General features: G+C 46.1%; 1 protein-coding gene across 4 annotated transcripts in view; it reads right to left on the bottom strand.

The window, feature by feature from the left end:
* CLIP1 (CAP-Gly domain containing linker protein 1) overlaps positions 1-11,408 on the bottom strand; it is a 68,140-nt gene extending 56,732 nt beyond the window's left edge. For all 4 annotated transcript variants that reach the window (XM_066609545.1, XM_066609548.1, XM_066609546.1 and 1 more), the window contains exons 1-3: positions 11,319-11,408; positions 7,137-7,334; positions 6,068-6,642 (exon numbers count right to left, since the gene is read on the bottom strand). In XM_066609545.1, coding sequence (XP_066465642.1) covers positions 6,068-6,642; positions 7,137-7,230 — 669 coding nt within the window. In that variant the 5' untranslated portion in view covers positions 7,231-7,334; positions 11,319-11,408. The remainder of the gene's footprint in view (positions 1-6,067; positions 6,643-7,136; positions 7,335-11,318) is intronic.
* Between the last annotated feature and the right edge of the window lie 5,489 nt (positions 11,409-16,897).

Here is a 16,897-nt window from a genome sequence, read left to right as displayed (position 1 = left end):
CAATATCACCAGGTGACACTGTCACTTTGATGGAATGTTGGACCAGGGAGAGGTGGGCTCAAATCCCCACTCATGTCCATCAGCCGGTTCCCATTTCAGAGCCTAGCCTGCCCTATAGCAAGGCTGTCCTACCAGCTACTACAACCTGCCATAGAGTTCACTGGGCTGGGAAGAAAAGAAAATTTTCACAAGCATCCTAGAAAACTGATGACCTCTAGACCTCTCAAAGTTTCTTCTCACTCTGCCCATGGGAGGGGTAGTAACACCTTTTGGGAGAGAATGTAGCTCGATGGACAGCATATGGAAGATTGGTTTAACCCCTGGCACCTCCAAGTAGGCAGGGTTTTACTTCCCAGTCCTGAAACCCTGTCAGCCACTGTAGACAATATGAAGCTGGTTGGAATACAGCTTCAGATGGGATACAGATTCACCTACACCAAATACTCTAGAATTATGGGGAAAGAGATACAAGACCTTGCTATAGTTTGTAAGGAACTGGGACATGGCACATCATATACAAGAGCCTTATTTCTTTGTCTGTGTGGATACACAGAGACAGGCTGTGGCCAGAGTTAAGACCACAGAGAGGGGAAAAAAACACATCAATTTATTATAACATCCAGTAAAAATCCTTTCCTACATTGTTTCCTCGCCAGTGAAATTTTAATTCTGTATCACTAACCTACAAACGTATGTGTCTGACTGACTTTAGATGGATACAACAACAAGAATCACTTGTGCTTAGTTACTATTTTCAGATATTTTAATATATATTTCACTGGCTTTTTGGTTGTGAAGCTAATTGGCTTTAAGATTTAGTGTGGATTTCGATTAAGCTACCTATACTTGGATGACAACAACCAACACAGAGTGGCCTCCCCTGAAAGCTTCACACAAGTGTGAAAATCTGCTTTGCATGATTGCGCATGACCCCTGGGGGCTGGGGATAAGAATAGGCCCTCAGTTTGGCTGTACTTGTCGTAAGAGGCGACTAAACAGCCACCGGGTAGATGGGGCTCGTCAGCCTGGGAAGGCAGCTCATCTGAGAGAAGGAAAACTCTGATCCCAAACCTCCAATGCCTTGTGGCTACATCCAGTTACGGAAAAGGCTTCAGGAGTCAACCTCGAGGCAAAATCCGGAGCCGGAGTCCCTGAGGCAGTTCATGGCTGAACACAGTCACGTTCCATATTGGCTTCTGCCTTTCCATTGGACCATTTCAGTGACGTGGAGACGGGGGATTTGCTGCATGGGTAACAGCCTATCCTCCATACCTACTTTACCCAGGCTTCGCGTACTGGAAAGGACACTGTTCCAGAGCCACCATTCAGAGCGCGATACCATAGTCTTCCAAGGACTAAAGGATGCCAACTCAGATGATTGTGTGAACATCTGGCTGAACACTGAAGTTGCAGCTTCAGAACTCACCTGTGCAAACTGGAGATTTGGTCAAGCTTTGGCTGATGCAGCACCTTTGCAAAGTTTTAGAAATATGGAATTTTATCCTCCCAGCTACATACAGTTGTGGAACGGAACTGCTCTGCACTAAGGCTATGGGGGCACTAAGGCTATGGGGCTGGCACCCACTATGGTCAGGAGTAATCAGAACTGACAACATGGCCTTATTTACTAAAACATTTATATTCTGTCTTTCTGTACCACTTCTAAGTCCCACTGCAGTCTGTAGCCCAAAAACAAAGCAACAGCATCACTGAGAAGGTACAAAACAGAGATGCTGAAACATCAATACGGAGGGAGATAACTGAGTCCCCTGAGGCTGGGCTGGCTCCAAGTGTCAGGAGGCCCTTGGTAAATTGCCCTCTCCATTGGTGGACACTAAGAAAGTCACTCCATCACTGCCACACAAGGGCTGTGGCCTTGGAGCCTTGGCAGTTGCACAATGACTCTTCTGGCCAACCCTGTCCTGAGGCAAGAAGTTCTATAACCTAGGCACAGCAGCTGAGAAGGCTGTTCCATGTACCCACCAGCCACATTTCCAATGGAAACAGGACCCTTTGATGAAGACCTAAATGGAAGCAGGATCACATGGGTGGAAGCAGTACTTTAAATATCCTGGACCAACAGTGATAACCAGCACTTCTGAACTGGTCTTAAGAAACAATCCATTTACCACCCCCTCTGGTTCTTCAGCAAACTACAGTTTTGAAGCATTATGCTCTTACTTCCTCAATGCCATCCACTGAGCCATGCTTCATTTTTTCAACTCTTACTCTGTCCCACCAACAATTGAAAACAAACAAAACAAACCCACAAATCAGTTTCTTTACTTCCTAGATAGCTGACGGAACATACCAAGATCCAGGTCTACAGAGTTTGCGTCCTGAGTACACTTCTGTACTGCAGCGAGTCATGGACTCTTCACTCACAACAGGAGAGGAAACTGAATGCTTTCCACATGCGCTGCCTCCGACGTATTCTCGGCATCACCTGGCAGGACAAAGTTCCAAACAACACAGTCCTGGAACGTGCTGGAATCCCTAGCATGTATGCACTACTGAAACAGAGACGCCTGCGTTGGCTCGGTCATGTCGTGAGAATGGATGATGGCCGGATCCCAAAGGATCTCCTCTATGGAGAACTCGTGCAAGGAAAGCGCCCTACAGGTAGACCACAGCTGCGATACAAGGACATCTGCAAGAGGGATCTGAAGGCCTTAGGAGTGGACCTCAACAGGTGGGAAACCCTGGCCTGTGAGCGTCCCGCTTGGAGGCAGGCTGTGCAGCATGGCCTTTCCCAGTTTGAAGAGACACTTGGCCAACAGTCTGAGGCTAAGAGGCAAAGAAGGAAGGCCCATAGCCAGGGAGACAGGCCAGGGACAGACTGCACTTGCTCCCGGTGTGGAAGGGATTGTCACTCCCGAATCGGCCTTTTCAGCCACACTAGACGCTGTTCCAGAACCACCTTTCAGAGCGCGATACCATAGTCTTTCGAGACTGAAGGTTGTCAGCTAACTATTACTTCCTAGATATTTCAAAAACTTCAAGTCTATCCAAATAAGATTGGGGGGGGGGGGGAGAGACAAAAGGGATGCTTCTGAAGTTCTTTAGACACAATGGCAGGAAAGGCAAAGAGGTTTAGATGTCCCCCCTCACTTGGAAATGCATCCATCAAGTATCAGAAGCCCATTCACTTCAAGGGCAGAGGTTTCACATGGCTGCCAGATGGAGCAGCAGATATATCACTGGCTTTCCTGCACTCCTTATCTTCTTGGAGAATGCCACTTGCCTGCAACTTCACTTGCCCTGCAGCAATGCTGTCTCCTACAATATTCACAGGACTGTTTACATGCAAAGCCTTGAGGGACATGGCCACCTCTACCAACCTTTTTTTAAAAGTCGACAAGCACAATGTCAGTGAAACAACTTGGCTCCCCTTGTGCACCTGGATAGTTCAAGATTACTCCTATCATACAATGTGACCTACGAAGGTCCTCTCAGGTGAGCCATGCTTCTGTAGTCAAGACGACCGCGAGGAGAGCTACATCCACCCAACTGAGGCAGCTGCATCCCTCCTCTTTTGACAAGTACTGACTCTGAAAGGGAGTCACGAACGCTTAGGCTCACATCTGTCATCACTGCCCTCTCTTAATGGAAGCTGAAGCAGATCATCCCCCCCCCCCCCGGCAGGGCTCCTTCCTCCATGTTCAAGGCACCAGGTGCTGGTGTGGGGAGGAAAGTCCTTTATTTAAAATCTTTTATACCCTGCTTTTAAAGCAGCTTACGAGAATAGAAATACATAACGTTTCAAAAAATTTAGCACAGCAGCAAGCCATAGAATGGAAAACTTTCTGGAACAAAGATGTCTTGAACCTCCACCTGAAGGCAGGCAAAGAGGGAACCAGATCTCCCCGGGGATGCCTGATGCTGTAAAGTAAGTTGCCACCAAACTTTTTGTGGCTCTGTATTTGGTACCTGCCAATCCAGGTTTCCATAAACTTGGTCATCACTCTTGCCATGTCGAGTGAAATGGCACCCTCTGACAAGGTGGCGAGTGAACTTTGGCTGTTCTCCGCAAAGGCACCCTGGACCCCTCTGCCAAGTGCAGCCAAGCCTGCCCCACAGTCTCCTCTTCTGCTCCAGACAGGAAAGGGAAGCATGGGGGGAGGGGAGGAGTTTCCATTAAGCAAACTCCCACAATTGTGACTTGGTGAACTAAGCCAGTCAACGATTGTGGAATGTTGCACCAACTACATTTCAGAGAGTAGCAGACCTAAAAACTGGGCCCCCAAGGTTTACCTTAAGGGAAGAAGGTAAATATACAAAGATATCCTGTAACAAGTTCTAGCCCAGTGCTGTCCACTGTGACTGTCAGCAGCTCCCCAGGGGAGGGGATCTCCCACAACCTGCTCCCCAGGGGCTCAGACAGAGGGATCTCCAACAACCTGCTACCGATCCTTTATTTGGGGCCTTCTAAATACTAAACGATTACCGCTATCTTGGGAGAAGCAGAGGTAGCAAGGACTTGGGGCGGGGTGGGGGGGGGAGCTCAAAACAAGTTCTGTACATGTCGAGCCAGGCCTGAACTCTGGAAGGGTCTAAGCCCAGTTCAAATGAGCTGGGTACTGGGGGCCAACCTGCAGAAATTTGCATTTCAAATCCACCCACATTTCAAAATTAAGCACCTTTGTAAGTGAAAAGGGCCATATTTTCAATAACGCATGGACAGAACGGCTTCCTTAGAGTCTTTGGCAGGGCAATGTCATTATGAAAATGTTTACAAAAGCGACTTGCAAATGACAAGCCCTGCAGTGCTTTCCAGCCTGGTTCCTGCTGTTCACAGCCCAGTCAAACAAGGAGTTTGTCATGTCAAGAGTTCTCTGAGGTTAAGCTATGCCCAAGAGGAGGAAAACGGCCAGGCCTGGACAGCTGTGACAAGTGGGCAAACAGACTCACTTAACGTGTCCAAATAAGTAACAGTAAATACTGAAAAAAGAGAAAATAACGTTCCTGTAACGCTCCTGCTGTCAGCAGGCATAAGATAACGAGTGCCTCTCTTTCAGTCGGACATGTATGGCGGCATCCATGCTGCCCTTCGGAAGAAGAATATTTGGGCACGTAACAGCAGGCGATGGACTGGTCCTCCCTGGCAACTGCTAAGGCCTATCAGCCTCAATGAGTCCTTGCATGCCTGAGCAATAACAGTGTTTTCAGTAGGCCTGGATATGAAACAAGGGAGAGGATGATCCAAAGAGGTTGACCCTGTGGACAAACTGCCCGGCCTTGCCGAGGGTTTGAACTACTTGGCCCCTTTTGTAGACTTCTGGTCCTCCCATCTCAGCTTGTGCGGGTTCAGGATTAAAGAACTCTCAAATCCTGAATAATTCATAGCCTGACTTTTTAAACTGCACAAAGAGAAGTGGCCAAAAGAGAAAAGCCATATCTGGAGCGGAAGGTGCCAGACTGGGATGACGACAGCAGTCTGCCAACCATGTGCTGCTGCAAAGCCACTCCGATACCCCTGAAAGCCCACAGCCCCGCCACAGAGGAGGAAGCCACGACTCTGCATAATGCCACTGTTTTCTATGCTGTCGCCGTTTTTGTATTTTTATCCATATTGTTCAACCCTGTATTTTTAAACAGCTTTAAATGTTTCAAATTCGTATATTTTTATTTAAAATGCTGCACAATCCTTTCAGTCAGCCTCTGCTGGCAACTAGGCAACTTTGACACCTCTGCATCAGGTGTGACTAGACCACTTCAGCTCTTCGGTGACAAAATGTAGCAAAATTATCTGCCTCCGGGGAGGCCAGCTGTTGCACCTCTGCAGGAGTTGCAGGTCTGAGTCGATCTTTTTCTAATTTATGGATATATTAATATTTTCACATAGATATCATTTTTCAAAGTAGTTTACATAGCGACAGATATCTGACAAACAGGTTGGAATGAAGATTATAGTGGTCTTGATAAGAGAGACCCCTTCCCCTGTCCTCCAAGGATAGGTATTTTATACTTTTACAAGCTAAGGTGTAGCAAATTCTCCTGAAACAAGGCCTGTTGAATCTAGTACTTTACAGGCATAATTTGTGGATCAGAAAAAATAAGAACTTACCAAAACTCTGTCCCCCATTTTGAGTTCTCTTTCTCCTTTCTTTACTGAGCCGGCTTCAGAAAGGTTCGAAATGGATTCGCTGGCCGTTTTGGAAAGATTGCTGATTTGAGAAACAGGGTGCTCCTTCGCAGTAGGAGGAGAAGTCTTGTGGGGAATACCTGTGGGGGTCGGGCGGGCTGCTGCAGAGGGTGAAGACACAAGGCTGGCAGCCGACACGGAGGTTGGCGAAGTTGCCCGAGAAGCATGAGATGCCTGCGTACCGTTGGCCTCATCTTCGGTCACCACTTTTCTCGTTAGCTTGGAGGGTCTCGTGAAGATTCCCCTGAGGGGTTCACACTGGAAGTACCTCACTCCGGCCACAGAACCATCATTCTTACCAATGGACTCGTCCAAAACAATCCCTGCCCATTGTCCCGGAGCAAACTGGGTCTCTCCCAGGAACTGTATAAAGCCCGGCTTATTCCCATTGACCCAAACGCGCTCCCCAATTCTGAAGTCATCCACAAACTCATCCTGTGCTTCTGAGGTGGGCGCAGGGGGTGCCTTCTCACTCACCGCTGCCTTTTCTGCCGCAGCTAAAACCAAACACCGGAGAGAAAGCTATGTTTATTCTGCAGTAATGTGTACATCCAAGAAAACAGCCAATGCTTACATTTTTAATCCTCCCCCCCCCCACCACCAAAATGAAGGAAACAAATCATGCTACATGCTGTGATGGTTTTTCATATACTTCTAAAACCACAGGTGGGAAGGCATCATCTTGCAAGAAGCATTCTCCCCAGATAGGAACGCTTCTTCCAAGCTGGCCCCTACTTCAACACACACAGCCGCACTGTTAAAGCCAACAGTATGCTTCTTTGGTCAAAACGCTCCTTTCAGTCACCTGCACAGTCATGCAGAATTTAATCAATTAGAGCAAATGCGATTGACTGATGAAGACTTATTTAAGTGCGCTTTACTCCACCCCACCGCCAACATATCTGTCAAAAATTAAGTCCACACTGGAGATGACACACAGCTCTGGAAGTGCACGCAGGGGCTTTGGTTGCAAAACATTTGACTTCCTTACCAGCAGCAACAGCAGCAGCTGATTTTGCTAGCACACCTCCAGGCTTGCTGATCTTGGTGGGAGCCTTAAGCCCACTCGGTTTCAACATGCTCATCTTTTCTTCCGCTGTTGGTGCTGACCCCCTCTGTCTGCAGTAGCTATCTTTTCCCAAACATGGATGCAGTAGGGGCTTCTACGCAGTCTGCCTTTGGGTTAAACCTGCACACACAAATATATTAACAAAGAGAAAGATAAACATGCTCATCGCTTCCAAAGGGCTCACGTAGAAACTTCTTGATACAAATTCTTCACCCTGCGCAACCACAAAGGAACACTCCAAGGGTGAAACTGGTAATTCCCACATACTGGAAGCCTCTCTCCTAATAAAATAATAATAATCCTGACTTCTTGAAACACTGCCTAGAGTGTTTGCAGTGTTAAAAACAGGCAGCTGTTTCCATACTGGGATGTCACTTAAAGGTTATTTTCAAGAACGGAAAGACAAAGCCCTTTATGGCATTTACCAACATCGTCACAGAAACAGGTTCAGCTATTTCAAGTATTCAGACAATTTGCAAAGTGTTGTGACATTCCAGAGCCAAACACAGAGTAGTCTGGCAAGGGAGGCAAAAACATCACAAATGGAAAAGCAACACAAAATCAGCACAACGCCATGAGAATCAAAGCTTTTAAGAACTGATCAAAAACAAAAACGCACACACACCAAACCTGAAGATGGCTCAGCAAAGCATTATCCCTTGACAGCTAACGAACAAACGCCCACCTCTGCTTAACTGGAATTCCTTGAGGAAGATCACGAGACTCTTTAGCCCATTATACAGTCCCCCATACAGTGCCCCAGCTCCTTTGCTTTGGAACTAGAAAGAGTCCCTCCTCCTTGGTTGCTAGGAAAAGAGAACAGCGTTGATTTAGAGGCCCTTTATAGGCTTTTCGGAAAGAGCTATACCGCAGGATTCTTTCTCATGAAGCAATTTTAATCAACTACTCCTCACTTGGTGATCAGGACTTTCTGGCTTTAATTGCAACAAGAAAGAAATGGGTTATTCTTTATTGCAGATCAGTGCTTTCTAATGCACTTTTGGATATTTGCAAAACAAAGTTAAGAAAGATATTGCACAAAGTTAAGCCAAGAGGTCGTTGTGAAGCATTTGCACCTCTGCGGTTACTGAGGGTTGGGGGAGGAGAATTCAGACACCAACAACAACTCCTCCGGGGAGAAGTTTTTAATCTGCTGGCTCAGGGGCTCTCTCAGAACCTCACACACAAGTTACAGAACACAGAACATTCTGGGCCTGTTGTTTACAGAGGGTCCTGGCACTGGCACAGCTGAGAAACAGGCAGCAATTCAGATATGACTGCTAGCAACACCCTGATGTGAGCAGAAGCTGATCTCTGAAGTGTTACAGAAGGGCAGGAGCAGAGAAGGGAGTTCAGGGTGCTTCTTCCCCTCCTTTTGTTCCATGGTGACACTGCTGTTTTATGCTTGATGTACACTCACTTTTGTTTATATCTTCCAGGGAAAACAAAATTCAGCAGCCTCCTTCCTCATGCTGTGCAAAGCTGTTGCACCTAGCGCTATATAAATGTTCAGCACAGGTCGGTCATCCCTTATTTAAAGTGCTTGGGACCAAAACGATTTTGAATATCAGATTTTTCTGTATTTCAGAATACTTGCACATACCTAATGAGAGATCTTGGGGATGGGGTCCAAGTCTAAACATGAAATTTAGTTATGTTTCATATACACATAGCCTGAAAGTAATTTTATACAAATGTTTTTAATAGTTTTGTGCATTTTGCGCAACCAACCCCATGGTGTCAGGTGTGACATTTTCCACTTGTGGCATCATGTCAGTACCCAAAAAAGTTGTGATTTTCAGAATACTCTGGATTTCAGAATTCCGGATAAAAGATGCCCCACCTGTGGCTTCTCTCCCCCCACCATTTCCCATGATGCTCATGACCCTTGCTCCTTCAACCCCACTGCCCCAGTGACTTACACTTAAATGACTCCACTTATCCTCTTGCTGTGCCCTATGCCTGGAACTCTGTCCTCAAACTGTTACAGGTTGTGAACATATGCACTCGCGCGCTCTCTCTCTCTCTCATTCTACTCCTTTGTCCCTCCTTAAAACCCACCTTTCATTGCCCATTGAGGCCTGGTGCAGATTTGCAGACAGAATCCCGATCAATTAAAGAGGTGGTCGGAGTTTGTTTTGCCTGGCCAGGACACGAGAGTCCAGTCCCTCCCCAAGGGGGAGGCGAAAGGGGGCTGGGTCTGGCAGCTACGGTGGACCTTTAAAAGGGGACGAGACCCAGCCATCTTCCTCCTTGTGCACGTGGGCACCGTGGGAATACCCGCCCACCCACCCTAGAGGCAGTCTGAGTTTAACTGGTGCAGATTTGCAGACAGAAATAAAGAGGCATGTGAGATCATTGATAAAGCAGGTTGCACATTGAGGGCAAGTGAGGGGACAGAAACATTGCAACAAAGGAGGCGCTGGCCATGGTTCAAAATGGGCCACAGATGAAAAAAAACATTCAAAATGTGCCAAGCTTTATGGATAGCCTCTCTGCGCTCTCTCTTCCCATGTGGGACTACAGGGAAGCTCTTCTCCTCCTCGACCGATCTATTCCCTGGTATTTCACAGACACTTAAAAGCCACAATTCATTTAGCCTAATGCCACTGGTGTAAATCCCTTGAGCTGAAACACCCCCTGAAGCCGTTCAGACGATTATTCCAGCAGATTAAACACAAGAAGTGGTTATGGGGGAGGAAATTGACCGTGGCACAGCCCTAGAAGTCTGCCTGTTAGCAAATCAACAAAGAGCAACAATTATCAATTAGAAAGCATTTAAAAAACATATCCCCAGACCAACCAGAAGGACAAGGCAGCCACATGTCTCTGGAGTTAGTAGTAAAAACAAACCAGAGCTCCAGTACTTGAGGTCAACCGAAGAACGTAAGCGGCACTAGATCTGGCAACAGATGCAGATGGTAGAATATGGTCACTGAGGAAACGACATGGACTAAGAAGGAAACGTATGTTTGGAGGCTCAGGATCTCTCTCAAAATCCCTTGCAGGAGTGAGCATTTCTCTGTTGGCTTCTTCTCCAAACTTCAGCTGCCTTGCACTTCAGCCTGCTTTCAACATTATTTTAAACTGAGGTCAGTCTTTATTATAAATGAAACAGATGCCATTTGTCCTTACCAGCAAGTTAATTCTAAGAACATGGCAGCAACCTGGCTTGCTTGAGCCAAAGGTCCATCTTCTGCCCGTCAACATTGCAAAGGCTAGCTCCACACACAAACTAACATATAGAGTGGAGAATTTCAGCTGTGTGCATTGCCTTTCCTCACAGCTTTTGGAAACCTAGTTTAGGTTTGGGGACATGCTAACACCCTGAATGCTCACATCAGTGCAGTATAGAGTCCAAAGAAAGAAGATCCTGAGGCTGAGCATGAAGCTCCAAGCACTGTCCCACATTTTCTGTGTGTTCACCACCACAACCCACTTACAGATTAACCCGCATCAGTACGATCAGAGCGAATCACAAGCAGACAAAAGTTGACATGCTCCAAAACAGAGATGACTGAATGATGCAAGGACTAGTTTACTCAGCCATCCAAAATAAGGACACTCACAGCAAAATGCTCCGGGATCACTACCCAAACTGGCCACTTACTCCTTCCTTGCTTCACTTCTCTCTTTCCCCACTATTTCACTTAAACCCAGTTCAGCACAACACAATTTCCACTCTCAGATCTGTTCGTTTTCTATGTTCAGAGAGCTGTTTTTTCAAACACAAAATCATGGGAGAGTATTCAAAAAAACAAAAATGCGGCCCTCTACTTGGAGTCTGAAACAACAGCATCCAAGCAGGATGCCACTACTGTTTTCTGCTGAACGCAGAATTCAGCCCTTACACAGCCTGCAAAATACTTTTTAAAAGGAAACACAGCCCCTTCTCAGAGATAAGACAACATTATTATTATTATTATTAATAAGAATATGTATATACCTGGCCTTGCAACAAACAGTAGTTCACAAAATGGTTTACCTATCAAAATAAATCAATAAACGATTCCCTGTCCCCAAAGGGCTCACAATTTTTAAAAATGCACGAGACTCCAGCGACACCACTGTACGAGACGCCATGCTGGGGTGAAGACTACTTACTACAAATCAATGCTTGCTCCTCAGCTTCCCTGAACTCTAGAACTGGACGTCTCGGTCCTGGGGACCAAAACCAACAAGATCATTCTGCACCAAACTGGGGATGGAAAACAGTTTGACGCAGGTAGCTTGAACAGAATCTGGCTCCTCAAGCCTTCTATTTTTAGCTCTTGAACACTGACAAGTGCACTCCACAATCATGGCCATAGGAAATCTGCTGCTGTAGAGATTCAGCAACAAGTTGGTTTGTTTACAGCGACAAGACACATTAAGACACACGCACCAAAACACACTGCCCTTGTCGCCTTAAATTCTGAAGGAATTTCCTCCCATGAAGGCTGGGTGTAAAGGATTTCCCTTTCTCTTTACCCACCCTTCCTTCATCTAAACACTTCAGCTTATTCAGCAACTAGCTCAAGAGCTGAAGCAGCTCACTACACTGTGCTGCCTTCTCAAAGGGAGTGCCAACTCCATAACTTGTCGGGTAGCTCAGATTATGCAACACCTCCTAAGTTTTTAATAATTGCAGGGAATCCATTTAAACCATTCGCCAAAAACAAAGAAACAGATTTAACAGGTTAAAAGAGGACTGAAGGGTCAACCCAGATGTATCAGAAAAGTACAAATATGCTTTGGGTTAAAAGGTAGCTCTTGGGTCAAAAGACATACAGCACTGGGCTTATCTTGCTTACTTTTACCCTAAAATCCTACACTGGTTCAGACCAATCCAAAATCTGCTGAATCATGCTATTCCCCACCACCCATCATCCTGTCATTCTTTGCAGGTGTCCAGAAGATCTTCTAATTTCAGCACCAAACTTCTGTCCTTGATCACATGAGGGGAGTATGCTTCACTCCCTAGCTGTTCTCAGGAGTGACTCTGTCATGTGGTCTTAAGATACAGTAATTTTACTCGCTCCAGACCATCATGGCTACCTCCTGCATACTCACACACTTCAAAGATATCCCAAGAGGTTCACATCCACATTCTATTAGCTCTTACAGGAAACCCAACACTACTTTGGGTTGGGTATTCAGATACATGTACAGTATGTATCTGTATGTATGCTGTATACAGCATACAGATCCCATTTCATCCCCCAATTTCCAAGCACCTCTTTTCCAAATCATGCCTGGAAAGGGCAAAAAAACTCATCTCTGGGGTTGACAATAGGCCATTAATAACACAAACTTAAGGTTGTTGCTCTCTCTCAAGAGGTTGCTGCACTGCAAAGACAAGAGTGACCTTAACAAGCTGAATCCTGAGCACATGGGAAACAAATGCAGAGAAGCAGCTGTAAACAATGGCTTGCCTGGTTAAAACCACAGCGTAACTTTCTAAGCTATGGTTAGCACAAAGCACAAGTTTGTGCGACGCCTGAATACAGCCAATGTTTTGTGGAAGCAAAAATTGGCCTGGATGCATAGATCTGAACATGACAAAATGTCTATTCATATGTGGATTATCTGGCATCTCTCAAAGTTACCTACCCAAACTGGAGATACAGTCTCTGTCTTTCCAACAATGGTTAATCGCAACACTAATATCAAGAGCAGCTTCCAGGGGATCAGATCCTTGAGTGGCTTGGGAAAGCTTCAAGTGGTGTAGCCTGAAATTCTCTCAGCTTGTGCTCCTTAATTAGCTGTACTGGAACACACAGTAAGTCTACAAGGGCGGGGGCTCTCTCCCTTCCTCCTCCCCTTCTGCTTTATGACTTCACTGGCTCTGACCTCACAGCCAGGCATTCAAGAATGTCTGCAAGAAGAATGCCATTTGGAATGCCACTGCAAGACAAGCTGGAGGTGGAAGGAAGGGAGGAGAGAGTTTCCCCAGCTCCTGCTGATCTGAAAACACAGGCTAACAACACTTGCTTTGTCACTGCCTTTCTCAGAAGAAAAGGAGTTGCTACACCCCATGTTCTGGTTACCTATACACTAGCAACAAATCAGGTCCCTGTTCTGAAGAGATTGCAATCAAGGTTTCAGCAGCAGGGGAGGAAAAAGAAGATGACGGGGTGGGGGGGAAAGGGTCACAGGGAAAGGACAGGCACAAAAGCAGTTACCCCAGCCGATGTGTGGGGTCAGCAGGGAACAAGGTTGGACAGGAGAGCTGGATTTTAGGGAGCGATTAAAAGGGAAAGTGGCAATTTATAAATGTTCCAGGCATAAGGCCCAGCAGTGGATAACTGGGATTGTTTAAAGGAGTCAGAGACCTCCAGATGCCAGCATGCTTGACACAGAAGAGCAAAGGTCATTGGCAGGGAAATGACAGATGAACACAAAGGGACAAAGGGGGCAGCAAAGTCACCCTATTATGGAAGCACAAACTACTCCAACTCTTTGTACCCCACCTTTTTGCTGCACAAAAGAAGAGAAATCTCTCTCTCTCTCTCTCACACACACACACACACACACACACACACACACACACACACCCCACTGGACAGATCTGATCTTTCTGGCCCTCCCCCTTCAAGACTCCAATTGGCACTGAGAAAAGCCATGGCTGATCTGATCTGCGAAAATGACTAAAGCCACTGTGGACTCTAGGAAACTATGATGAACATGGAAAGGTCTATGACAAAATAACGAGGCAGGCGAGGATTTACTAGCTGGCCTTTGTTCCCCAGCTCTAAAATGGGGCAAGAACACCCTGCCTCACTGGGATGGAGAAAAGGAAGAATTCAAGTGGGGTACACTAGCAGAATGGAGCTCCTGGCTTTATCTCATGCAATGCAGATGAAAGTGACAAATGGGAAAAGGTTATTCAAGGCTACGCATTACTCTTGAGTTGCAGGGAATAGATCTATTTTGCTCCTTTTTAAGAAAAGAAAAATCCAAGTATGCCTCTCTTTGTTGACCACTCTACTTTCCCACCAGTTACAGCAAAGCAGAATGACATTGAGCGATTGACAGGAGCAGTTTTCACTTAGAGGGTAAAGTTACACTCTGTGGGTCAGAAAACACAGGATAAGCACTAGATGGACCCAGGCTTTGGAGCACTGCAACCAAATAGCATGGCCTCACCAACCTGCTCGGCCGTTGCCTCCTTTCTTGTCCAAAGTGGCCCAATTTCTCTTCTCATGACCCGTATATGGTTACATTCGCTTCTGTACCAGTGGCCTGTGCAACCCGTCTGCTGAGAGTTTGACAACCCTCCAGCAGACAAGAAGCTCCACTATTGTATTTCTTGGCTCAGGGAGCTCATTCATATTTTAATCCTGTTCTCTGCAGTCAGGGGTTATATATCTGCTGTGTCATTTGTTTTCTTCTGCACCAGAGGCCTCCAGCAATGCCACAGACTCACTCCCCTCATATCCTAAAGCTTTCACCGCAGCTCCATTCAAACTATACCATCAAGGCAGAAACATTCAGCAAACCATTGACTAGACAGGACTCTTCAAAAGTGAAGCTCAGTTCTGATCCTCCAGAAGAGCCACCCACATGCCCCGTTTTGACAGACTTTGCTCTTTAGAGAAAGTTTAAGAAAGTTTATGAAGGCGACTTAACGTTTCAGCATTTCCCTTTTGGGTCCAAGTAGCTTCCCCAGTCTGATCTTGTGGTACTTTATAAGGATGTAACAGCAGCCCACTTCCCTCCCTTGCAACTTCTGCCTCTCTGTTCAGTACAGAATAAACTTTGTCACCAAGCAGGAACTTGGAGCTTCCCCCTAGACTAGGGGTGTCCAAAGTTTTTGGCAGGAGGGCCACATCATCTCTCTGACACTGTGTTGGGGGCCAGGGGGAAAAAAGAATTAATTTACATTTAAAATTTGAATAAATTTACCTAAGTTTACATAAATGAATATATTAAAGATGAACTTATATGAACGAATGAAGGGCTTGCAATAGCACAAGACCTATAAAAGGCCTTGCACAAAGCAAGGCCAGCCTTTCCTTTGCTGCCTCTACTGCATCACAGACGTGAAACAGCAAGCAGTGGAGGGAGCCCTCATCCCAAAGCTCATGCGAGAGGTCAAACAGTCGGCCTCATGCTGAGAGCAGTTGCGTCAGGCCAGTCCAGGCTCCAACAAATCTCCAGAGGGCCAGAGGCTCACTGGAGACTGGGGGCTCCCTGAGGGCCGCATTGAGGGTCCTGGAGGGCCACAAGTGGCCCCAGGGCCGGGGTTTGGGCACCCCTGCCCTAGACTGTGAAAGGAAAACTGTTCCCTTTGAAAGTCTGCCCCTCCCACCACTTGGGTTTACATCACTTGGTGTGAGAGCTCATTGCACCACACCCATGATGGACCTCCTCCTGTACCAGACCATACACAATAAATTACAATATCACACAAACTAGATGCAGTGGCATCACTAGGGCTCATGTAACCCCATTAACTTCATTTATTCAGATCTATAACAGTCACCCAAAAATTCAATAACCAACCCCAGTGGCCAACTTGATGACACACAACTTAATAAGACTTCTAATATTAGCTCTGATACATGGAAATGAGAGCTGACTCATACTAACACCTTATTGGATCTCTGCTGTGTCATAACACCACCTCATTGGCTCTCGGAACAATCAGTCTTATTGGTCAGTTTTAAGTTAAAGAAATCCACTTTTTCTTACATACGGCACTTACGATTTCCTTTTCTAGTTATTATAGCCAAATAATTTTTCTAGTTGTTATAGCCAAACTTTTGACAGAATACATATATTTCAACGTGGTTTGTTTCAATGCATTCTGCATTAAATTGCACATCAAATGATATAGAACATGATGGTATTATTCAAAAACACCAAGATTTTTATAATTTTTGGCAGTACGGGTGTCACCCCCCTGGCGTGGTCCTCACCCCCTAGTGACACCACTGCCTCCCACCCACCATCTTATTTATTACAGTTTTAAGCAGGGGACATACGAAAACCATAACTAGCACAACTCAGCACACCTATTCAAAATGTTTAAAAAAAGTAACCCAGCACAACTTCACCCAACAAGTAGGCACAATGCGAAAAGCTATTGCTGCTGATACTCATGGCATTCAAAACTCTGTTTTAAAATTACAGCAGTTTTCGGGGGGGGGGGGAATAAAAGGATGACCTCATGAGGTCTACCAGCCAACAGCACAGAAGTTGCCTTTATTCCCTGGTCCATCTACCTCCTCTGACTTGCAGCTGCTGTTCAGACCAGGGTTTCTCTCAAGCCCTGGTACCCAATGCTTTTAGTCAGAGACTGAACTGGGAACACCTGCATTTAAGAGGCACGTGCTTCTGGACCCTCCTTGATATTTCAGCCTCCCTTTCAGGAAGCCAGTCCTTGGTCTCTCACAGGACAGGCAGGGATACTTACCACTATACTATTAAGGAAGTGCTTTTTCTCCTGCTCCTTTCATTTCTGAATATACGAAGTGGGGGCACAGATTACACATTAATAGCTCCAGGAATGAAACTGGTACAGGGAGCTTGGCAACACCCATGTTTCTTAAAGTCTCGTGCTAGTCTCAACATAGGAATACATGCAGCTGCCATTACTCAGATTACTGGTCTGTCCACTCTAAGTGCAGGAGCTCCCCAAGCTCTCAGGCAGAGCCGGTTCTTTCCTAACTCTGCTACTGAGATCTTTTTAAACATGT

Source organism: Tiliqua scincoides, chromosome 14, assembly GCF_035046505.1.
Source record: "Tiliqua scincoides isolate rTilSci1 chromosome 14, rTilSci1.hap2, whole genome shotgun sequence".
Taxonomy (NCBI): domain Eukaryota; kingdom Metazoa; phylum Chordata; class Lepidosauria; order Squamata; family Scincidae; genus Tiliqua; species Tiliqua scincoides.
The sequence above is the reverse complement of the archived record's forward strand: the minus strand, read 5'-3'. Positions and strand labels throughout refer to the sequence as shown.